At 40.5% G+C, this 24,141-nt stretch overlaps 1 protein-coding gene across 4 annotated transcripts in view; it reads right to left on the bottom strand.

Moving 5' to 3' along the window:
- Window positions 1–70: 70 nt before the first annotated feature.
- The window catches only part of mink1 (misshapen-like kinase 1), a 28,715-nt gene continuing 4,644 nt past the window's right edge, over window positions 71–24,141 (bottom strand). Inside the window, exons 2-32 of one of the 4 annotated variants that reach the window (XM_068600567.1) lie at window positions 22,375–22,440; window positions 21,778–21,960; window positions 21,578–21,688; window positions 21,398–21,488; window positions 21,165–21,295; window positions 21,022–21,076; window positions 18,870–18,948; window positions 17,188–17,363; window positions 16,957–17,026; window positions 16,650–16,860; window positions 14,069–14,176; window positions 13,419–13,505; window positions 11,459–11,635; window positions 11,187–11,357; window positions 10,623–10,889; window positions 10,278–10,357; window positions 10,087–10,190; window positions 9,895–9,986; window positions 9,610–9,633; window positions 8,988–9,139; window positions 8,697–8,814; window positions 7,329–7,445; window positions 6,955–7,066; window positions 6,549–6,698; window positions 6,013–6,156; window positions 5,335–5,469; window positions 5,100–5,200; window positions 4,824–4,973; window positions 4,579–4,738; window positions 4,326–4,465; window positions 71–4,225 (exon numbers count right to left, since the gene is read on the bottom strand). In XM_068600567.1, the coding sequence (XP_068456668.1) occupies window positions 4,142–4,225; window positions 4,326–4,465; window positions 4,579–4,738; window positions 4,824–4,973; window positions 5,100–5,200; window positions 5,335–5,469; window positions 6,013–6,156; window positions 6,549–6,698; window positions 6,955–7,066; window positions 7,329–7,445; window positions 8,697–8,814; window positions 8,988–9,139; window positions 9,610–9,633; window positions 9,895–9,986; window positions 10,087–10,190; window positions 10,278–10,357; window positions 10,623–10,889; window positions 11,187–11,357; window positions 11,459–11,635; window positions 13,419–13,505; window positions 14,069–14,176; window positions 16,650–16,860; window positions 16,957–17,026; window positions 17,188–17,363; window positions 18,870–18,948; window positions 21,022–21,076; window positions 21,165–21,295; window positions 21,398–21,488; window positions 21,578–21,688; window positions 21,778–21,960; window positions 22,375–22,440 (3,846 nt within the window). In that variant the 3' untranslated portion in view covers window positions 71–4,141. The remainder of the gene's footprint in view (window positions 4,226–4,325; window positions 4,466–4,578; window positions 4,739–4,823; window positions 4,974–5,099; window positions 5,201–5,334; window positions 5,470–6,012; window positions 6,157–6,548; window positions 6,699–6,954; window positions 7,067–7,328; window positions 7,446–8,696; window positions 8,815–8,987; window positions 9,140–9,609; window positions 9,634–9,894; window positions 9,987–10,086; window positions 10,191–10,277; window positions 10,358–10,622; window positions 10,890–11,186; window positions 11,358–11,458; window positions 11,636–13,418; window positions 13,506–14,068; window positions 14,177–16,649; window positions 16,861–16,956; window positions 17,027–17,187; window positions 17,364–18,869; window positions 18,949–21,021; window positions 21,077–21,164; window positions 21,296–21,397; window positions 21,489–21,577; window positions 21,689–21,777; window positions 21,961–22,374; window positions 22,441–24,141) is intronic. The other 3 variants (XM_068600569.1, XM_068600571.1, XM_068600568.1) reach the window with 3 other exon arrangements.

Genomic DNA, 24,141 nt, shown 5'->3' with positions numbered 1-24,141 from the left:
TTCTTTTTTTAACTTTCCATTATTTGTCTGACAATGTAAAATATATATATATATTTTTTACATTGTCAGACAAATAATGGAAAGTTAAAAAAAAAAAAGAATTGAAAAAAAAAGTACAGAAATCAATGTACAAGATTTTAAGATGTGGAAATTGAAAGCCTACATTACCCACAATGCACTGTGCCTGCCGATAGTTTGGTGAGAGATTCCGTTGCGTTATGCAAGTAATAGATGAGGAGCTAGAGAGGTTTCTTTTCCCACATGTGCAGTTGTACTTCCCAACACCTGGAAACAGACTTTGATGTGTAAAATCAGGGGAGTTCCTCTTGAAGGATTCTAACAGCCGGTGACAAAAATGCCTCCAAACTTAAGTTATCAAGAAATGATAACTGACTAATTGTCTTATTCTGTAATCTGTTAATGTCACTAATCGATCAATGAACTTTTCACTTACTAAATGCCTCCTTTTTTTTTTTGACACAACATCAAAGCCAAGAGTCAATAACCTCACATCAAGGGCGCTCCCGCCCTTCACGTCACCACCTGGGTGCCGCTTCCCATCGTCACCTGAGCATATTTACAGCCCGTCACCGTCACATAGCCGATTTACACAAGAGGCCAGAGCCAACAGCCATCTGAGAGCCTCCACAGGCGTCTGCACCACAGCCACGGTCCACTCTTCTGGTAACAAGACGACGGACGTTATTTTCACGATCACCAACTACTTAGACGGATTACATACCGATGACTGCTGAGTGAATGAGGAAAATAAAAACCATCTCTCTGTTGTACTCTATTATAGCTTTGATATCTGCCTTAAAATACATTGTGCTTTGATTATTAGAGCAGGACACATGTTCATATAAATACAAATCTTTCTTATAGATGTACATTCACTTTGATTTCTCAATATAGACTAATTTACACATTTTATAAAATAGGCTTTTCTGAATATATCAAGCTACTTTCCCCACTACAAGATTACGCAATCAACATAATTCAATAATAAGCGCTTCTCTCATTTTTTGCTGCAAGAACCTTTTCTGAGCAAACGGCACACACGGTTGAATTTAACCTGTGCACCAGTACTACGTTTTCTCTACAAACACGTTTCATATGTATGGCTTTTCACTATGCTGGCTCCCTCTGTGAGAAGATCCTTTACACGTTACACTGGATTCATTGGACATGTGGAAATGTAATCATTATTGCAACTTTCTGAATGGATTATAGTCTGAAAATCATTTTTAGGTAATATACATGGTGCCAAAAAAAGCATTTCAAGTCCATCAACGAGATATTTGGGATTTTACTTCAGTGTACTTAAGTGACACAGGGCATAAATAATATAAAAGGGAGCAAATATAATAGTGCCTCTTATACATGAGATCTCAAGTAAGAGACGTGTGTGTGCGCGCGTGGGTTCATAACCAATCCTTAAATTTCTCACCTTCCCAACTCCAAGGCACTGCTTTAACTGTAAACATGGCAGATTGATAAAAAATTATGATTTGCCCGTAAAAGCACGAGTGCCAGAGCTCCTGGTGGATTGTAAATTGTGACATTAAAAATGAAAGTCATGGCACATAACAGATACTCAAGAAAACACATTTGCGAAAGGGGAAAACAACTTCGATACAGTACTATATACTCTATTTCAATGGCTTACATGCACACCAAGTATCTGCTCGAGATATATTTGCAAATGTATGTTTACTGAAGTAAAAGTGCTTTCCATGCCCATTTAGTTTGTTTTATAATCTCATCATAAAAGTAGCCATCTGTTTATATACTCTTTGATTAAACGCCCTCTGCTCTGACCATGTACTGTATTCTTTCTAGCTTTATTTTTGTCTGTATGAAATAAATCCTCTTAGCGACTTTGAGCAGACTATTCCATTGATTGCTATCAGAGATTCCTTTTCATAAACGGCCAAAAGCTTTTTCTACTGGCAGTTTAACAGACAACATGACAGTTGTGTTCTTTGAACATTAACATGTCAGCTTCTATTCATAAGCAGATGAACTTGTTGTGGGAAAAAAAGAGGATTAAAAAAAAAAGAAGATATTTACAATGTCCACCTGTCGATACCAAAGTGCTAGAAGGTGCTAGAACACCGTGTGACTCACTGATCAAAAAGCTTGATTCACGTCTTGACCAACACACTGCTGACAGGAAATCAGCAATCTACTTCCTGATGAGTGCGCCGCATACTTCTACCGTACTGCCCGATGTATGAGAGCACACAGAATCCCCCATGTGCAGCTGCCTAAACTAAGCAGACAGTTCATTTCCAAAGAAGGGGGGAAACATTTGTAGTATTAATAAACGAGTCAAGAGCTACAGGAAATCCTAAGGAGCTCATGAAGCACGATTCAATAATGTTGGTGAGAAGGCAGCTGACTTTTTCGCTGTATATACAGAAACGAACATCGGTTAGTGATCTGCAGGAAGAGTTTCTACACAAATCTTTACAGTCTCCATTTTAGCAATGGTCCTTTTGCCCGAGCTTCCTACCCCACTGCAGAATATACTGTGAACTTTGGCAGAATGTAGAGATATGAAATATATTAAGTCTCATGTGTTCCAGCAGTCTTCTCCAAAGGGCCTGATAAGATAGAGTCCTCTGTGGTATTGCAGAGTCACCCTAGATTAAATCTTTCCACTGGCTGAAGACAAAGAGTGAACTGTACCACACCAAGCGGTTCTCTGGAAACACTTCTCAACAACAACAAAAAAAAGATCCACACCAACTAAATAGTCTTCGAACTGAAATATAATACAGTAGGGTAGATCACTGCGGTAGGAGGATAAAAGGACCAGCACAATGATCTCCCTCAATCACTATAATCTCAGTGACACCCTCTTTTCACGCTGCTCCAACGTCCTCTTTTACTAAAGAGTAGCCCTCTCCTCCAAAAAGGTATCAACACGACCAGCCAAATACACACACTCCCCTCTTCTAACAAAGACTCCACAGATTAGCATATATTGCAATATAATGGCAATATATAGTTACAGTAAAATTAAGATCACCAGTAGGCTAATACCAATACAGAATCACTACATATAAATAACACATCTTTGTATTCTGTAAATCTATGAAAACAAAAAGTTTAAATACAAGCCCGATGAGTGAAATAATGAATGTGTTCACCTAAACCATAGAAAAAAAAGGCAAAGCAGGAGATTTCACATTACTGATTCTGAGTACTGCACATTTAGGTAACTTCTGATTGGTTTGATCACATAATCATTTAAACTGAAATCTATTTAGCTTTTGAAGCATTCATGACTTACTTACTGTTATTAAGAGTTGCAACATAATTTGCCATTCAGGTCAGAGAAAGTTAGTGAAAGCTGGACTTTAGGTTACTGTCTACGATACATAACTAGATACTTCAACAAGCTACTTTGTCCTGACTTTAATGTCCCTTTGTAATATGTGTTGTACTAAATACTTCCTGAAATCATGAGCCCCACAACAATGGGGGTCCACAAGCCACTGCAGATGGTCGATCCAGCATTTTATTATTTGACGTCAATGTGTCCTGTGGCAACACACTGGCTGAAGGCTATATATAAGAGGCCTGCAAATGATTCAGATCTAAGTGTAAGGTGCTACCTATTTACAGCTTCATTTAAACATACAGTATCGGTAAATAATGCCTTCTTCAAAACATACTGTAGAACCCTCAAGGAATGATTTTTTTTTGTATTTTTGAAACAATACTTGACAATGAGGAATTAAATAGTTACGACAGAACACCGGTCCACCAAGTAAAGTAAAATCAAGACAATAATATTTACAGTACAAATCAATAGATGGTATTAACATTTGAAGCTCATCTGTGATTTTTTTAATGATAATTCCAGGGAGGATGTTATCAGGGGGGCTCTGTGGAATTTATTTAAGAAGTGTACATGTAGGCTGGAATGGGTTGTTTGAGTATGTATGAGTGTTTCTATGTGTTTGTTTGTCTTTAAGTGTGTGTGCGTGAGAGTGAGAAAGTGAGAGTGAGAAAGAGAGCTGAAGAGAAAGGTGTTCGCAATTGTGTGCAAGCGATTGTGAGACTTTCAGATGCCCCTCCTTCTCCGAACCCTGCTGGGTTCCACACACTGACCAGAGCAGCCGTTTCTTCACCAGTTCATGATGCAGTTTCTGTTCAACGTCATGAAGTACACCTGGCTGCTGCCTCCAGACCGCACTGATGCAAAGAACACCTGAGAAACAGCATAGACACAAAAGGACATGCACGTGTTTAGGGTCAACGGCCATTAGCGGACGGACTGTCCCACGCGTTTACGTTCGCATCTCTCTCACCTTGTCATTTCTTTCACAAAGGAACTTCAGCCTCTGAGCTCTTTTGTGCATGAAGACACCGTCTAGGTGGCCAGTCTCCACTGAACGGATCTCAATGGCTTTTTCTCCCCATCCCATGATTTGATTTGAGCAAATATGAGCTGCAAGGCAAAATGTAACATTAGTACTTTGGCAAGCTGATTATAGTTTGTAGAGCGGATGCATCCACTTTGATCAATGTCCATGCAAGTTAGTTTGGGGATTTGATCCGCACCAACAGATGTGGGCATCTCGCCCCACTGCAAGACCACGTCCTTGATGATGCGCCCATAAGTGTTGACGTAGACGCCCTCGTCTTCGTAGCACAGCAGCATCTCCATGCCGTCTGAGCTGGGCAGGAACACAATTGCGTGCGGCATGACATGGCTCTGAATCTGTTTGAGAGGAAAACAGAAGGGATGAGTTCCTGCAGGTTTCACATCACCCAAAACCCTGCTGGCTGAGAGCTGTGCAACTCACATGAACAGGGATGTAAATGTCATAGTTGTTTCCAGAGTCCACGTCGATGGCGTGGAAGCCAGCACATGAACCGTAGATGACCTTCAGCCTCTGACCTTCCTCCACCGTCAGATCAACCAGGACAGGCCTGTGCGGCAGGTCTGCAAAAGACTGGTGGAGAGGAATGGAGGGGGTCCGGAAGCAGAAAGTGAGTGAGAGAAGATAATCTACTTGAATGCACTTCTGGTTGACTGATCTCGCATCACTAATCCAGCTCACAGGAAAGGGGAGACTTACCTTGAAGGCCATGAATTTGTGATAAGGTTTGGGCGCCCAAGCATAAACTTCCACCGCATTCTTCAAAGCAATCACCAGGAACTTTATCCTCTCATATTTCACTGGAGAGGAGAACCACAAGGCCATCTGACATCAGATACTTGCAATCAATAATTCACTGCGCCAAATGCATTTAGGAAAATTTCTCCAGAGTAGAATAGACAGCAGTGATAAACAGCCATCATCTGTCACTCACCCACTTTGTAGTGCACGCAGCCCTCCATCTCCCCCACAGTGGTCCAGCCCTGCTTCTTCTCTACCTCAGGGTCATTGTGGAGGATCTTGTTCCTCAGCCAGGCCAGGTAGTAGACACGCACCTTGTTTTTCTTGCCTAAGTAAATACAGTAGGAGATCACTTACAAAGAGACTAATATCACTTATTATTTTAATGCATTTAAATTGAGGTTTCAATCATATTTTCACTGTATCAAGATTTAGCAGACAATACACAGAAGAGCAGGGAATTATACAACTAAAATGACCTGAACATGAAACTTGATATTGTCTGGGACTTAATACTGTAACATCTAACTTGACTGCTTTACTGGCACAAATGTTACAACTTGTGTTTGATAAGAACATTAGTAATTTGAGTAGATTATCAACAAAATATCATCACATTATTAATACAATATATTGTAAAACAGATATTTCAAATTTTTAGTTCTTGTTTGGCTTGACGCATTTAAAACTGGGCACACTAAAATAAAACAAGCTTTCCTGTGGCTTTGAAGGGAAAAGTCAAAATGCAAGGCAAATCAATTACTCTGAACGCATGGGCACAATTGGCATCTAGTGTTTGGCATCCCATTACACACAGTAGTCTTTTGCCAAAAGTACAGAGAGCAGACTGCTGATGAGGAGCAGTAATGACCTGATATGGTGATGAGCAGGTTGAGGCCCTCCAGGACGTCCATCTGTTGGAACCTGCGGGAGTTGATGAGGGGGTAAACCTTGCCTTGACCACTACGGTCCAGCAGCTTCAAACCATTCTCTGTGCCCACCAACAGGTTCACACCTGGGGACACACACACAGACACAAATTAATAGCTTTTGAATTTAGAATCATTGTAATTATTGCATATTCTTAGTATTTGAACTCTTATCTTGTATGCTTTAAATCTAAACACCACTATAATACGTCATATAATTTCATTGTATTTAGAGGAGGAAAAAAGAAGATAGCTTTAGTGAGGCAACTGCAACATTGACAACTATGCCTAAGGAATTGATTTGGAGAGAAAAATGCTTTGTAATAAAAGCAGAGACATCTAGATATTAATGTCAAACTGTTTTGGTCACATATTTTGCTCTGCTGGAGGGCACTCAAACTATGTTAATGTTAAGAGATAATGTTTCTTGAAGTTTAATCTCCTTTGCATCAAACCCGAGTATTGAATCTGTTCTCACCCCAGAGGGCAGCGCACAGGATCTCGGCATTAAACCTCTTCTTGTACTTGCGGATCTCAGGTGTGTCATTGGGGGGGCGTGTGTTGGTGGGATTGACGTTCACCATGGATCCTTTCCTCACCTCCATCTTCAGCTGCTCAAACCTGGAGCCTAAACAGGAGGAGGCCCCGAAGGAAACGGCTTAATGACGACGGAAAGCACAACCAAGGGCAAAAATGGTACAAAGTTCGGAACGAGACACAAATCTCCCAGTCATCCGTTTAAAAAAAGGGAAATTAGCTGATGAACAAGTTACATTTTCAAAGAGATATGCTCTAATGTAATATTGAGCATTCTCTCAATCTTAAAAAAAAGAAAATAAATTCCAATCAGATGTTGCTGCAAGTCTGAAAAGCTCCTGACTTACCAGTGAGGGACATGTTATCCCCTGTACCTCCTGGGGACTGGTACATGCCCAGATCCACAAAGGTGGTGAAGGAGGACTTGCCAGATGCTTTAACCAAACCTCTGGACTGATACTGGTGGAGCAGAAAGGGGTTTAAGTGAACACCACGTCTGAGAAAATTTTGAGTCATTTAAAATGTTAAAAACATTTTTTTTGTGCCGACTGAATGAGTTTATTAAAACGGTACATTAAGTTATATTTTTGATGATGCTGAACAGATCGTCATGAAATGTAGTGCTTGATGGGTGGACTTCATGGCTAGAATGAGGGCAGATCGGGAACAAATGAAAAATAAAACAAGAATTTAGACTGATATATTTAGCATCAGAACTTACATCATAAACTGAGTCTTTCCCAGGGGAGGAGTGAGTGGCTGAGTCTGTAGGGGAGTGGGAGGGCTGCACCACATCTGGCAAGTTAGTGTATCCATTATGGCTCCGCTTCTCTGGGGTCTTTCAGGTAAAAGAGAACACACACGCGCGTCATTGGCAGACTTTGATCTAGGCTAAATTTGCTGCACCAATTACTCGGATTTGCCCCATCTGACAAGCAAATCACAGTAACTACAAGAAGCAAAGTAATAGTCATGAACAGGCTCACTTTAAAAAGATGTGAAACGTGAGTTTGGGACAATATTTATTGCCTCAACATGGAGACAGCTGTGTCGGCGCCTCACAGCTATTGACGCCAAAAACAATGCAAACTACAGCAAACGTGTTCACGCAGCCAACAGGGTTCACCTGAGAAGGAACTGGACTACTTCATTATATCTTTACATTGCAAACAGTTGTCTGCTGCTATACGCTCAAACTCCTGTAGAAGTTTACTTCCACATGCTAATGGTATGTGGAGAAAAATGTGAAATGTACAGAATATGCCAACTGACGTCTGACCTAAAGATTATATAAATTTTGCAATCTAGTGTTTGACAAATGAAGGGCTGACACTGTTTAATGTGATGCAACCGATAATGTGTGTGTTGTCAGTGAAGCCAACTTGCTTTAAAACTAAAAGTACATTTGCTGTGTGAAAGTAGTCAAATACATACATTCATATGTACGGCACAAACTTTACATGTTTAAATTTTGTTTAATTTCCGAAATGAATACACTCTGCTATTTTATTGTATATATTGAGTATTCTTCATTCCTGATATTTTTGTGTGTCTATGTAACACTGCTTGCTACTGTGACAAAAATTTTTTGCCTTGGGGATGAATAAAGTATCTATCTATCCATCCATCCATCTAAAATAATCACTCCCTATGATTTTGATTAGTCACTGTAGCTTGGCACAAGTATTTGACGCTCATTGTATATTGAAATGCTTCAACACAAAAAACTCCCACATTCAAATGATCACTAGCCACCTGCAAGTTGTATGCTGTCTGTCCCTGAATTATATTGCCGTCTCTCCAAAAAAGATGTATGCCAAATTACTCTCGCACACATTTTATTTCGTACATGCCAAAATACACCCTATGAGTCATTAAAGCAGTTGAAATCTGCGTGGTTTTTAAATATTCAATCTACAAAGGTGGTTCCCAGTGAAACCTGAAAGACATCATCGATGTTTCGGGCATCTTAATTTGTTCTGAGATCAAACTTCATCAAGGGTGCATGGGAAAGGGCTAATGTATTTATTTGGTCAGTTACGTGTGTAATGATGCATTTTAAGCATCATTACGTGCACAGATGACTCACCCTCTGCACCAGCATGGTCTGATCCCCATAGCCTCCAGCTTGCTCTCCCTCTTCCCCCTCGCCTTCGTCTTCATGAACCACCATGGTGTTGACTGAATCAGTGTCTGCGTCCCTGTGACTGAAATCAATAGAGGAATAGAAGTCATGGATGACATGACCGCTAGCTTGATAATGGAAAAGATAGTAGAGCAGTTTTACTCAAGTATTGCACAATGTATATTAAAGTAAGTTTGACAAATAAATAAAATATTATACAAATAAACTGTTATAATTTGTAGGCGTTGGTGTTACCGATCTGTGGGGCTCTCTTCCTCCTCGGCTCCCTCGCCACTCTCACTCTCTTCACTACTCTCGCTGCTCTCGGAAGAGGAGGAGTAATCGTTGGCCTTGACTGGGGGCCTTGGCTGCTCCTCAGCACGCTCCTTGGCGAACAGGCCATGGTCCTGGACACATCCAAACATTTACTTTAAGAATGCATTACAATATGATTCAAACATAAACTCAGCTGACACGGAAAAGAGCAAATAATAACAAATAATAATAAAGACAATCCAAACACAATTGAAGGTGAGGGCTCATCAGAAGGATTGGCTCAAAAACATCCCAATCCTCCCAGTGTGTTCAGAATTCAAAGCCGGCCACCTGGTGACACATTGGGATGATTTTGAGGCATGGCTTCAAGGCCTGTGTTGAATGTAAGATGTCCACATAGTAACAGAAAAATGCCAACACATTAGAAAGGCTCTTATTTAAAGAGTGGGATCTTATTCCAAGACAAAACATTATGAACCAAATAATAAAAACTGTGTTGAGCATGCAATTTATTAAACATGTACTACAGCCAATGAATACAGATGCAAACTCATGCATGAACACTGAGGACTGTATAACGCACAAAGACAGTCATACTAACCTCCCCTATAGCTCTCTTGTAACTCTGCACAATTGAGTAAAAGTCAACAAAAACAGAAATTTGAGAAGAGCAGAAAGGAAACGGCAATAGTGTGAAGGATAGAAAACATAACAGCATTGTGAAAATGACCTTGAGTTCAAATAAATGTCAGTTTATAGAAGAGGTGTGTTTTTAATCAAAACATACGTGTTTCGTGCACCCCCACACTGATGTTAAACCGAGTTGTCTAGGTAGGGGATACTGAAGAGACGGCCAGTATATTGTCTGTTTGAAACAACCACTTACTGCAGGGCGCCCAGGGCGGGAGGAGGTGCGAGACTCCCCTGGCTTATGACGACTATCATGGGAGAGCATGGGCGAATCCATTTTGGAGGAACCTGCGAATAACAAGGTTGCAGAGTGTCATTATAATTCTGAAATCAGACCTACTGGAAAGACAGTCTGCAGAGAAATAGCATTTGGTAGGCAGGGACTCACTGAGGATGCGATGCCTCTCTAGAGAGCCAGTCTGGGGAAGATTGCATATAATGCTCATACTATCTCCTCTCTCCCAGCGATCATTGCGGCTGAGATCTGGATTGCTGCCGTAAGGAAACAAATCAGTTATCATGATTTGCAGGCACTAATTTAGGTAAATATGTGATAAATCCTTTGGCTGTCTTTAGTACCTGGCTCGCACTGGATGCCTTATGCCAGAGGTCAGGTTGGTATTGAGAGCTGTGGCAATAGACGCTGTCCTTTGTGGAATCTGAGGACAAAAAAAAAAAAAAAATCATAGTCTTACATTTAACAAAGTTATGATAAATATCTGAATGTATGTCAAATCAGTGAATGGAAAACCTGTTGGATCCACCAGCTACTGTGTGAGAGAATTGAGAATTCTTTTCCTAAACTGAGACCATTTAAAGTTAGTTTACTAAATGTAGTCCAGCTAACATAATATGCGTGTGTCAATATAAGAGTGTTTTGCAAACTGCGGAAAAGTTTTGTCAAAACCAGCTTCGAGATCTCACTTTGGGTGGGAGCTCCACATCTGGCAGGCGGATCCAGGGGCCGCGATCCTCTCCCATTTGGTGTGCCTGTGGTGCCGGGATTTCAGAAGTCGGGTCAGAGTTTTGACGCACCAACTCTCTAGAATGGATGGGACGGGGTGAGGGAGTAAGGGAGGGATCCTGGGTGGGGAATGCGGACATGGTCTTAGTGGGCTGGTCACAGAGGGACTGAGAACGAGGGACAGGGGCAGCATAAGGCTTCAGTGGAACCAAGTGAGCCATCTGGAACTGCAGAGGACAGCAGCAGCACACCAGGAGGGAGGAGCAGCAAAGTGGAAGGAAGAGAGCACAAGACAGACGGAGAAGCAGGCCGAGGTGGAGAATAATGCAAGGTTGTGTTTGTATTCCAAGGAGGTTTTTAACATGTAGGGACAAAGTGATCACAGATGTGTGGAGAAGAAAAGGAGGGGTAAGGAAGAAGAAAAAAAGGCATAAATAAGGTATAAAGCGGCTAAAGAATTCAGGGCAGAAAGGCACAAGCAGTTGTATATTGGGTCGTTTTAATCAACTGAATTTTGCACGCACCTTTCCCTGGCCCCCTTGGGGTTCAACAGGCCTCTGCATCGGTGGAGTCTGAGCAGACTGGATCCCTCCTGATTGGCTGATTGAGTCAGAGCGCAACTGGATGGCATTGTCGGAGACAGTGGTGCAGATTTTGGGTGAGCCCTGTCTGTTGAGCTTACTTCGCTCCTCCACCTGAGATGAGGATGACAATAAAAGAAAGATGTGCATTGCAGGCCAGTGTACAGCAGTCTGAATGTGGTGGTTAATGCTTTAAATGAAGGTAACACTGCTACCTCACGGGCCCAAGTAGGCTTATTGTTGGGCTCCAGGTTTTTGTTATAGTGGTAGAGCTGGGGCTTCTTTTCTTGCTGCTGTTGTTGCAGAGACACCAGGTAGGCATGCTCCTGCTGCAGCTGCCTCTGCAGTCGCTCTGACTGACGCTGTTCCTCCAGCTGCTTGCGCTTATACTCCTGGGCAAAAAAACAAAAAAACACACTGCAGTCAAGCGATTGCTCGACTCAGACTGGACACGACAGACAGGTTGGGCAAGTCGTAACCAAACCAACGCATCGGTTTTAGTCAATCACCTCCGATTTCATCCACTGAGATAATACACACATTGGACTATCATCTTAACGTGTGTACTTGTATTTTTAGTACATTCTGTCAGTTGACTTTGGTTTTTCATTGAGTGTTGTAGACACAGTTCTCCTCGATATTAGAGTTCCATGCTTAAGCATAACATGTCTTACAAAGTTACATTTGAGGTACACAGACTCAAAATGTACTTTCTAATAAAGCTAAAATCTCAAATATGTCTGCGTTGTTGCTGTTCTTAACTTCTTAAATTGCAACTCAGTATGGGCCACAATGCAAAGCACGATATTTCCAAATCAGTCTACATCATAATGCTCACATACATGTAATGAGTGAGTGAGAGCATGAGACTGTGGATACAAACAAACCCAAGTCCTTTCAGACACTAATGTGGTGTTCCTCCACAATGAGAAAACTCGGTCTGGCACCTGGTGAGAATGCCTCACCTCAGTGCTTCCCTATGCGGGGTGATGCAAAAGGCCAAGGACATAATGCAGTGATTACAGCATATTTCTGAGGGACCTATGAACACTGTGGAAAATGACATTGTATATTTGTATTCTATCCATTTATATTGTAGATCATAGCATGCTGATGTTACTGTCTGAAGGATAATATGGAGGACAGAGCAAAAGAGAAGACCTAATGTTCTGTTTTGAACATTTAATGTGAACCTAATAGTTTTGAAATGTACTTGCAGCAGGTATTCCATGCATCCATAATTACATCTAATGAAAGGCCGTTACTGTGAATCAGCTGCAGGAAAAGTTATTTTTGCATTATCACAGTTGATCAACATAACAGGAGAGTAATAGAGTGTATTAAAAGGCACTTCTCTAACGCTGGTGTATAGTAAAATATTTTTTCAGGTGGCCAGTGTATGTCATGTTATCCTAAAATGATGACTGAATGCCAAAATTACCTCAAAGCACCATTTCTGGGGGTATGTTGCCCATGAGCATGGCATCGAACCCTCAAACCAATTCAGGGCAACCGTCCTGTGGCTGACCCTGTGCTTTATGAAGATACACATCCACATAATTCCTGTGGGTATGTATAATTATGAAAACTATCTACCTCATGAATACAGTAGGGAGGACGTCTTTCTCCCTCCAAAAAACAAAACAAAGAGCCGACACGATAGCTCAATCTTAATGACAGCAACTCGCATGCTTCACAGGAGCTAGCTAAAGCAAATACGGAGTGTGGCAAATATTCTTTTCAGTGTAAGCAAGACACAATAATAAACTCTGAAATCTGCCCAAAACGGTCCTCAAAATCTAGGTCAGTGCACGGCTCTTCAAGACATGCAGTATCATCTGCCTTTTACTCTACCTAATTGCATCTACCTCAAACACAAGCGGACATGTAACACTGCAGTGTTTGTTTTGCCAAAACACAGCAACCTTGTTTTTCCTCATCACAATTGAGGGTCTGAGGATAAAGGGTGGCATATGCTGTACAAACTTCAAGCTCCCTCAGGCAGTTTTGTGATTTGACAAAACAGAAACAAGCCATATTGTTGTGGAGGACGAACACTGTTTTTCTGTGCTGATCAACAAAGCTCCTTCACTAATGATCTATTGTAACCGAGAGGACACAGAAACCTCTGCAGTCAAAACAAGACATGGTAAAGGAGTAGTGAGGACTAGTTACCATAAGCAGGGCTTGCTCCTGAAGCAACTGCTGCTGAAGGATTTCTAACTGCCGCTGCTCTTCTTCTAACTTTTGCCTGATAAACTCCTGAGGAAAGGTAAGGAGGCAGGAATGACAGGCTTTAATAGGCGGGAAAAGAGAAATGACAGGGTATAGAGGATAGAAGAGGCACAGAACAGTTATGTAACATCATTCCAGTAAACAGACACCGTGTGTGCTGTACTGATAACAATTCTAACACAACATGCATCTCCATTTAGAAGTTGTAAGAGACACATACGAGTTACCATTGAAACATGACATCACCGTTTAGCATGACATAGAGATTGTCATATATCACGTTAAGAATATTTAAATATTTAGCAGTATATTGTGGTTGTGGTTGATTGTGGCATAAAATGAGTATGATGCCGTGCTGCCAGACTCTTGTGTTACTGAGGGTAGACTGGAAACAGAGCACAAGAGACGCAGAGAGCTCACCCACAGAAAACTCATCTCTGAATAAATACACTAATTTAGACCCTTGCTGCTATGGCAACCTACTCATGGAATTTCACCACCAGAGCGACTTGCACTGTGTTGCTGGTGGACACGCCCATACTTGACACTGATTGGCTGATTGCAGCCCCACATCTCCTGCGGTTGGTTACCTGCTCCCTCTCAGCCAACCTTCTATCTTCCTCCCGTCTCATATCGTCGAGTCTCCGATGGGGACCTTTTTCTTGCTGCCTCACCATCTCTCTCTCCTTTCTCTGTTGCTGGGAGAGAAGGGCGACAGGAAAAAGAGAAATGAGCATACAGGCTATGTTTGCACAGGGGCCCATTTATAATAGATAGCCTGCTTATGAGCAAACTCCCCCTTGTTTTTGTGCAAAGAGCTGCAAAAAAAAGATACAACATGGAGTGGGGATGCAGGGCAAAGATCTCTCTCTTTCGCTATTTTCCAAAACATCAATGTAAAAAGTTTGCCAAATTTATATCCAACATAACTCCTCAGACATTTCACAGCTGCTGGCACTTTGTCAGCCCACCAATGAGTTGAGTTAGTCATTCAAAATAAAATCTCTGCACATATCCTCTCCTAAAATATTTGCTACAAGCATAAAATGTTCATCAACCATAAGAATTAAATCACAGCATCAACACAAAATATTTACTTCATTCTGTTGTCCTCCATATCTGCATCAATACTTGTCCTAAGTCCTATATGTTGATGAATAGCAAATCCAACACAGAAATCACATTAAAGAATGGCGTGTTTCTAAAATGCTGTACATTTGTTCAATGCATGTGGAAGCGTGATGCATACGACTATGTTGATCAACTAATTGCTAATGAGAGCTGATGGTAAAAGACGGTGAAGCAAAGCTAACTACAAGGCTTTTTCCACAGACAATTTGTAACTATGAAAGCACTTTGTCGACTCTATATCAGATACAAAAAGCAAGTTCAGCTGCCTTCTGGACAGAGAAGATAACAGGATGACACATTCAGGGGATGTGAAACATTACAAGTGTAAATCAAAACTTTTTGTCGACTGCTACAACATCCAAATAATCCTTGTACTGTGCAAGCAATTTTATCCCTAAAGTCAGGAGGAATTCATTTAAAAAATACAAACCGGCACAAACCAACATTTACAGTAAATATATTGTTTGGAATAGAAGCTTTGTGGGTGACTGTCAAAAAATAAATATAAAATATAATTTTATTTCAGTAGTGATCCAGATCTAGGATGGCCGACATGTAACCATTTTTATACGTTGCATGTATTTTTGAAGGGTGGACGTTGTGCAATTTCTTTTAGCTTCATTTTATCCATTAAGTAGGTATTTTGGCCCTATTTTGATTGTTTACTGGTGTAGACCTCCCTTGACTATCGTTTCCCCTTTATCCGTCGAGCTTTGTTGTGCATAGCTATTACTTTTCATTTCTGTGTCAGTATATCGAGAGAGATGCAAACAGAGTCAAATTCCTTCTACGTGCACAAATACTTAACAATAGAAAGTGATTCTGAAGAACACATGCAGCCTGCGGGGCTGGTTTACAGCATCTTAATACTCTTTTTAAAATGCATGGAATCTGTGAAAAGGTGGTTTATAAGTGGCTCAAGATATAGACTGTTTCCGCAAAAACGTCATACTCACAAAACATCTCACTCGAGGCTACAATTCATCTCACTTAGGGCGAATGTTTGCAGAATTAATAATTCATACTTGTGTTGCAAGGAGGTGGACTTTCTGTCACTTTAAGTAATCTCACTCTATTCCCCACTGTTTACCTATTTATTCAACGATGAATGTATGTGAACAACATGTTGAAAACGTACTGTTGCCAGTTAAGGTGACCTGAGATTTTGTTCAGTACCTGCAGCAAGTTATTTAGCCGTAGAGGCTTTGAGTTGGGGACACAAACATTTTTCATTGGTGTGTTTTTCATTTAGTGCAAAGGCCTCATTTCTAGATTTAGAAGTCAAAGCTATCTAAAGTGTGTTACTCTTCTTTGTGGTTTCAAATTTTATTACTCATATTCATTTGATGGATTGACAGTATATTACGTGTATTACATAACAAAAGTTTAGTAGACTGATAATTGAAGGGAGATCAAAACTGATGTGCACTTATGTCCAAAATAACCAATAGCAACCCAAACGCATAATAAAAAGGTCAAACAAAAAGGGCAACAGCAAGTAGTTAAGTAGATAAAGGTTAAGGACAAGAACAAACACAGACAAGGAACTTGATATTCTTGTTGCTTGGTTCAGTTTTACTTTGAATTAAAAATGTTCTGCCTGTTGCATAATGTATTAGTATCATGAGCCTCTGGTAAAATGTGCAGAATTACATTTAATTATAAAACAAGGTTGACAGTGGAAATAAGGTCAAAGATACCATTTATTTCCTATCACCGACAAAGTCTGAAATGTCTGTACTTATAAATGTATCAGAATGAATCAAAATTATTATATACAAGAAAAAAACAAACCATGATGATAACATGCAAGTCATCTGTGAACGTTTGGGATAAGTAGCCCACTTTACTATGAGTGTGTGCATTTAAACTAAAGACATTCAATGAATCCGTTTTCATTCTCTGAAGTAGGGAGATGATTTATGCACAGGAGGTAAATTCACTTCAAAGATATACTAAACCTACATAACAGCGAGGTCCCTAAAACACACCTACTTTTTGTAAATTGAGTATTATATTGCTTAATGCATTGATGATTACCTCTTCAAGACGCCGACGCTGTTCCTTCTGCTCCTCTATGCGTTTCTGTCGGTCGTGCAACAGTTGCCTTTTGTGTTCCTCGGGGTCCCTACGCTGAGCAGCCAGCTGGGCCTGCTGCCTCTTGTGAGCCTCCGAGCGCTCCTTGTTCTCCTGCTGCAGGCGCTGGAAGTCCCGCCTCAGGGTGGACTCACCGGGCACATTGAGGATTGAACTGATGAGGGAGAGGATTTTGGGGACAATTATTGGCACAGAGAACACAAGTCACTTGGTCAGAAAATATATCGATCAATTAATAAATTGCAAATACCTTGACTCTCGGTCATCTCCACGATTTTCATCCTCTTCATCACTTCCACTGTACTCATACTCTGTTTCTTCTATAATTAAAATAAGCAAACGGATAAGTTAATTAAGTGCAAAAAACAATTGTGACATAGTAATGGACTGTATGCTGTAAAGTATAGTAGATTGTGGTACATGAAGAGATGGGGTACCCTGGGTTACAGCCATTTAGGCTCTTTGCATCCCATTTGCTCACCTTTTTCTCCCCTTTTCTTGCGCGTACGGTCAATATGGTCTTTGAGCTGAATTCGGACCTGACGCTCAGTGGGCTGGTCCCTGATGAAAGAGTGCTTAAGAAGCTGCTCTGTGGACGGTCTGCTGGTATAGGTCTTCACCAGACAGCCCTCTATGAAGTCAATGAACTTCTTGGACCTAGGATGGGGAGGTAAGACGAGGATGAACTAGGGAGAGTAGGAGGACAGGGAGGCATGGAACAGTTGGCAGCTGGGCAGAAGAGAGATTTCAGTGGGACATGGTTCATCTTTAGCCCCTTTAACATGTGCAGAAGTCATGTATGTGATATTTCTAGGAATCTCCTTTTCATAAACCAGTTTCCGCTACAGCCAATGTTCTCACTTAAGTTCTTCTTCCTCAATTTCTCTGCAATTAACATGCGAGCACAACATGATCGCTGCAAAATTCAATTCAACTCCAACACACACTACCTGTACAGGGTTAATGATGTTGAAATATAACATCCAAGAGTTATTAAGTTTATTAACTGACCACTTCTTCATGGTAAGAATTTTAAAAAACAAGGTGAAAGAAATAAAATTCTGAATGCGATTAGGACCATAAACTCTACTACGTGGGTCCATTAACGAGCAGCATACAGATAAATAGGAGCAAAACGGTAGGAGAAAGAACATGAGTTTAATGAGAGCAAACAAGTTCAAATGCCTTCCGCACTTTGAAATCTGAGTGAATGACAGCTATCCCAAAGGTCTTTCCCAATAGAGGGACAAATGCACCCAAAGTAGCAGAACGATGTTCCTGTGATCATTGCTTGTACAGGCGGCATTCGTTCCATTTAGTGCTGTTCTCAAGCGTGTGTGCACTAAAGGGATAGTTTGGCTTTACATAGTCAGACAACCCTTTCCAACGGGCAATTGAAGCCGTTAGCTCTGCTCCATTTAAAGCCACAAGACTCATTTTATTTTACCTTGAACACAAGAATTGCTGGTCCTGCGCTGCCTCTTTCAGTTAGTCAGTGTTATTGTGTGACTTGGGTGAATCTGAACTAACCCTTTAAACTCTTAATTTACGCAAACAATCGAACCAATTGAGGCAGAGGTAGACCACCAACTAACGTGTTCTGCAGGTAAAATTATTGTTTTTGTCAAAGGAATCTTTTGGCTTTAAAGAGAGCATGTAAGGATATAACTTATAGACAGGGTACAGAATGAAAATATCCCAATCGCGTCCATTTAAACTGGTATTGATTTCTTTAGGTGGGCTTTTTTCATGTGGCTAAAATTAGTTTTGCTGCTGCCCTCGACCTCAGCAGTACATTGCTTTGCGACCATGCTGGCACTCCTATGAGTTTATCAAAACTGGGGCGTGCCAATTGTCATCTATTGACGGTCATACACCGTCTATGAATAAGTAACTCAAACAACACAACTTTAAAAAAAAATCTAAACCATCCTTTTAACCCGCTTTCTCAAACATCAAGTAAACAGAGCCAGCACGTTACTGCGGTGCATATAACTGTGCTCTCCTGCCATGACCAGGTTTACTCTTTCATACTTGACCTTTACTCTTGAATTTGCTTTGAAAAACAGGGTTTATGCACATTTTAAATCATATGAGGGGAGCCTGATAGGTGTCCAACATATGATATATGCAAGTAACACAACAGGATGGTTGATCACTCACCATTTTTTAGATTTAAGTTTTGGGGGGGGATTCCTGGGAATGAGGAAGAGGGCTCTCATCGGGTGCATATCACACAAGGCTGCAGAAATAAAAAAAATAAAAAAAGAGGGTGAGAGTTGTTCCATATTATTAAATATAAGACCCATAAGACCTACAATAAATAAAAATAACATCAGAAAAAATTCAACTGTGAGATGGAGTATCATATACTCCCACACCTGATGGTTTGTAAAAAAAATTAAATGTATATATATTAGCCACCATTACACATATTCTTTGTATCCTTAAACATGGTTATAGCTGCTGTTATCCAATCGTTCCTGGAGCCTCAGGCTTAGTGTTACATTGAATGTGAGAGCAAGGACTGTGAGTCATTGTGTTCCCAGCGTAGGTAGGTAGCTAAACCTGACTGGTTAGCTTTACAGTTTCACAGGAAATAGGCTTTAATATGGAAGTCTTTTGGACGAATGCAACGTGACAGAGAGAGCCTCAGGCAGGAAGAACATTTGATGTCATTATTGTAAGGGAACAGAGGGATCACAGCTACTGATCGTGTGTGCTTCATGTAACATGCAAGTTTAACATGTATTATACATAGCCATAATGTGGAAATAAGCAGAATTAGTAGTTATTTCGTAGACTTAGATGGTTTTATTTCCTTCAGAGAAACGGATCACACACTGACAGGATCTTGGCAGTTTTGTCAACAACAGTTACAAACTGCCATGCCATTTAGTGCATTATGAAATACCTTGAGTGAACCGATCCGTTTGTTTAGGCTTTTAGTCTTAAAGCCGTTTTTAAATGACTGCCTTTTATTCTCCAAACTGACAGCCCTGTGTTTTCTTCTAAGTGTGAAAGGTGTCTGTTATTGCAGTTTGTGAAAAACAAAAACGATGTGAAAAGATGCTCAATAATGAATATGTTCAAAAATATACCAAAAGCTAGTAATCCTGTAAAGCTAAAGAATAAATTACTGTAACTAGCACAATGATGCATCTTGAACAACAGATACCACATATATCATTTGTTAGTTCCGTCTTTTCTATGTAGTCCATAAATTGATCCCATAATCTGTCACTCTAATCATTTACATCATGAAGACGAAAGGATATTTCAAGAAATGTTGTTCTTAGATCAATGCAGATGACCAATTGAATTATTTTACTTAATACGGCAAACACATAAAACTCAATAAAGTAAACAGTTTATATACATCGTCATTATTATTGGTCATTATGTCAAAAAATAAAACAAGAGAAACAACAGCTTGGGTTGCAAGTAATGATGATTTCCATCACTTAGTAATCAACTAATCAAATATAAGTTGGCTATTTGTCATTAATGACCTGATAAATATTTTTGTAATCAAAGACAAATCCGGTGTCTAATTTAGTTTGGCAACAGTTTATCAAAACATAAAGTAATAGTTATAATAATTTTAAACAGAAAATTAATTAATTAGAGAAAATAATTGAACTGTCTTCCATTATTTTCTGTCGACCAGCTATTCCAAATTTTATGAAAATGGTTTCAGCTGTAACAACTAAGAGATCCAGTCAAAAATCAAGGAATATTGCAACTATGCAAGTGGAATACATACTCCTGTAACGTAACTGATGCAGTCATTACACACTAAATAATTCACAAAAGATACATCTACACAAGTATGTCTTGTATCATTAGCAGCAGCATAATCATGATCTGCAACAGTTCTGTAGTCTTTATCAGTGATGTGAACAAAAGGTTTTTTAGAACATCATCATTGGAAGTTTACCATCTTTGTGATTCATTTTACAAACATTTTAGCTGCTACTCGTAAGTGAGATTTTCTTTTCTTCTTAGTCAGGGTTGACACCAAATCTCTAGACAGACATATCTCCCCGCTTAGCAGACCAGAGAGAACTGTACAATCAGCCTCCACAGGCCAACTGCCAGCTCACGACTACACTACCTTGATTACAGTGAGTCAGCTGCCCATCTGAAGACAGACAACAAGGCTGCATATGCAAGACAGACTCATTCATGAGGTCTTTTCTGGAGATGAGAGACTATCTGTTGCTGGGTACATAGAAATGCACTTTTCGAACAAGAACAGATATAAAAAAAACAGATTTAAAAAAAAGGTGTGTAAAGGAGTGTATACACTTACGAGGAGCTCCCTCTGCCATCTCAATGGCTGTGATCCCCAAGGACCAGATATCACTCTGCAAAATACACAAGGGACCAGGTCAGTCTCTATCTCTCATATGCTCCCACAGCATAGTGCTCACGCAAACGCAGTGCTTCTGTTACCCTGTAGTCATAGGTGGAGTCAGGGTTCTCATCACAGGCAATAACCTCAGGTGCCATCCAGTACGGTGTGCCGATGAAGGTGTTCCTACGCCCAACAGTTCTGTCCAACTGAGCACTCACCCCAAAATCAACTGAATGTGGATAAAGCAATCAGAGGAAAGGACGCGAGACGATGAGAGGTAGCATGTAACAACTTTTGCTCTTTTACCCAAAATGACAAGCATTCAACGTACCAAGTTTGACCTCTGCATTCTCTGTGAGCAGCACGTTCTGACCCTTGATGTCCCTGTGGATGACTTTATGGGCGTGGAGGTGAGAGAGGCCCTGCGCACAGATAAAGAAGTCAAAATTGATCAGGAGCCAGTGACCTCTGCTGCAGACTTGTTTCGAGTGGTGGAACAGCAATTTCTCACCCTGAGGATTTCTCTGCAGATGTAAGCAATCCAGTCCTCCTTTAGAGAGCTGCCCTTAGTGTTTTTTACCAAGTCGGTCACTGATCCCGCCCCACAAAACTCCATCACCAGCTACATGCAGACAAATGCAAACTTAGTGAGCACAATCAATGAGACGTAGTGCTATACAATCATCAGGACAGTTAAGACGGTGGACCAACCCAAAGTTGGTCATCATGTCCTGGTGGACTCTTCTTGACAAAGGCACCGTAATATGTGGCTATGTTGCGGTGGTGGCTGTATTTTTTCAGCATGTTGATTTCAGCTTTGATCTCCTCTTCTTCCTCCTCCGTAACATCCATCACCTTGATGGCAGCCAGCTGGCCCGTCTTCACATGACGGCCCTGACAAGTTCATCATAACAGTGATCAGTTAAGCTTAAAATGAACCTGGGACTCCTTGTTTCTGAAACTCTTTGAATTTTGCCCCATCAAGTGTGGCTAATTGCTTTTGTTACCATTTCACCGTTCTTTTATATTTTCCTTTCCTGTGTGTCTTCATTTTCTGTCACAGACACTTAACTTTTCAGGCTGACAGCTGAAAAATGCACTTACAAAGCATTAAGCTAAATCTACTGAATAGTAATAGAAGTAATGAATGCAAAAAAATATTTTGAAAAATGTAACATAAATCAGGCAGTAGCGCAGCCTTTGCAGTCCCATTTTATAGCAACTAATTCCAAAGGTGAAAACTTAATGTATTGAATTCTTCAATCTACGAAGAGAGAAAATGAGCAAAATATAGGCATCATGACTCACCTTGTACACCTGCCCATAAGTCCCATTGCCGACAACCTCGACCAGCTCAAAGATCCCTGCTGGATCCTACGGGAGACACGGGCAGAATTTTAAGTCACACAACATACAGATATGGTCAGATACACTACTTTCAAACTATAATGCTCCAGCATTTCAAAAAAATAAACTGTAATTTGTTTCTCTTTTTATTTTTGCAAAATTAAAACCACTGCACTCAAAGCAAACCATAACTATTTTTGTTACAAGTGGGTGATGCTTGCTTTGTTCTTCTTTGAATCCTACACATCGACACTTCAATGCCGACCCTAAGTGGAGGTCGTATTTCATGTTGTTACACTCATGTTTCCTTTGTCAAGAGTCACGCTTACATACTAAAAACCTACTAGACTGCACCTGTTCGAGTAACTCTTGCAATCTGGCTTCAATAATGTTGGCACGAAGGTGGAACTAAAACCGGTCTAAATACCAAACACTGTTGAGGACACAAATTAAAACAAACAGGCTTTTTCAAAATTAAAAGTGTGTTTTGCCTTAACAGAACACTCACGGACCTGAATAGATCCAATACTTATATATCAGAAAAATGTGGACTCCATCAACAATACGTCATATAAACACACAAAGAAAAGCAGAAAGACTCTGCAGAGTACAGATCGTACATAAAAACAGTCCCAATGGTTTCTACTTTGTGTACACTAAAACCAATTTAAACCCAATATTACCATACAAGTCATCTGTACCTAATCTTCCTAGCCACCCCCACACAGACTTAATGCCCACCCACAACATGGAGGAAACAGACAAGCAGATGCACTACATATTGATATTAAATCTGATATAGACTTGACAAGGAGATCCATCTAGCCATTTCCTGATTTGTTCATTGTAAGATTTGATGGAGTTATGGAGAATACAATCTACTAACACCTAGGGTGCTTTGACTCAATTATGAACCCCTCCCCCAAGACACAAGGGAATATGACAAGCAGTTCCACTTTCAAGCAATTTCAATATGGCTTTAAGAAGATGTGTGGGTGGTTAGACTGCTGCTTTGGGTTTAGAATGTACAGCATGACCTATCCTGCTTTCATCTGTTTCCAATGATGGGTTTTCTGCCTTCAACAAGGAGGGGGAAAATTCCTTTGAGACAGGAAACATTTATGGGAAGAAAATAGCATGTATACTTATGAAAGATTTGGCAGTAAAACTGGGAAATGACCACACATTTGATGCAAATGCACATAACTCATATGACATAAACACATCATATTTTGAAGCATGTTATAACACAAAAGACAGGGAACTGTAACGTAAAGTAGGAGGCAACAAAACGATATTACGGAAGAGAAAAAATGAGTGGGCGGCAAGGCTGAGGCGGTAGCTTCGCCCACGAGAGTGGGATGAGAGGAACGAAGTGATAGAAGGGGAAGGGTACAGTTATGTTCAAGGAGTAGCACCACCAGCACAGTCAAACAAATTGCCAGCAATGATTGCTAAAACGGCAAAGAGGCAGTAAAACCACAGGGTAAACGGAGGGTAATCGACAGTCAACCCACTTAAATGATGAAAAGTGGCATCGCTGGTAGTTCTTATGGATAACATGCCATCTTATTTATGTGTAAACGTGATGTATTGATAAACGTCCAGGAACAATGCAATAGATGTTCCCACCCACCTCAGTTCAACAGGGTGCACACTCTTACGGTCCATTGGGAAGTTGACCACACATTTCCTGCAGGAGTGTCAACTTAGCCAACAGAGGAAGTC

This window comes from Clinocottus analis, unplaced genomic scaffold, assembly GCF_023055335.1.
Source record: "Clinocottus analis isolate CAN_PGR_092001 unplaced genomic scaffold, fCliAna1.0.p SCAF_5, whole genome shotgun sequence".
Lineage (NCBI taxonomy): Eukaryota > Metazoa > Chordata > Actinopteri > Perciformes > Cottidae > Clinocottus > Clinocottus analis.
This window is presented reverse-complemented; position numbering and strand designations above follow the sequence as displayed.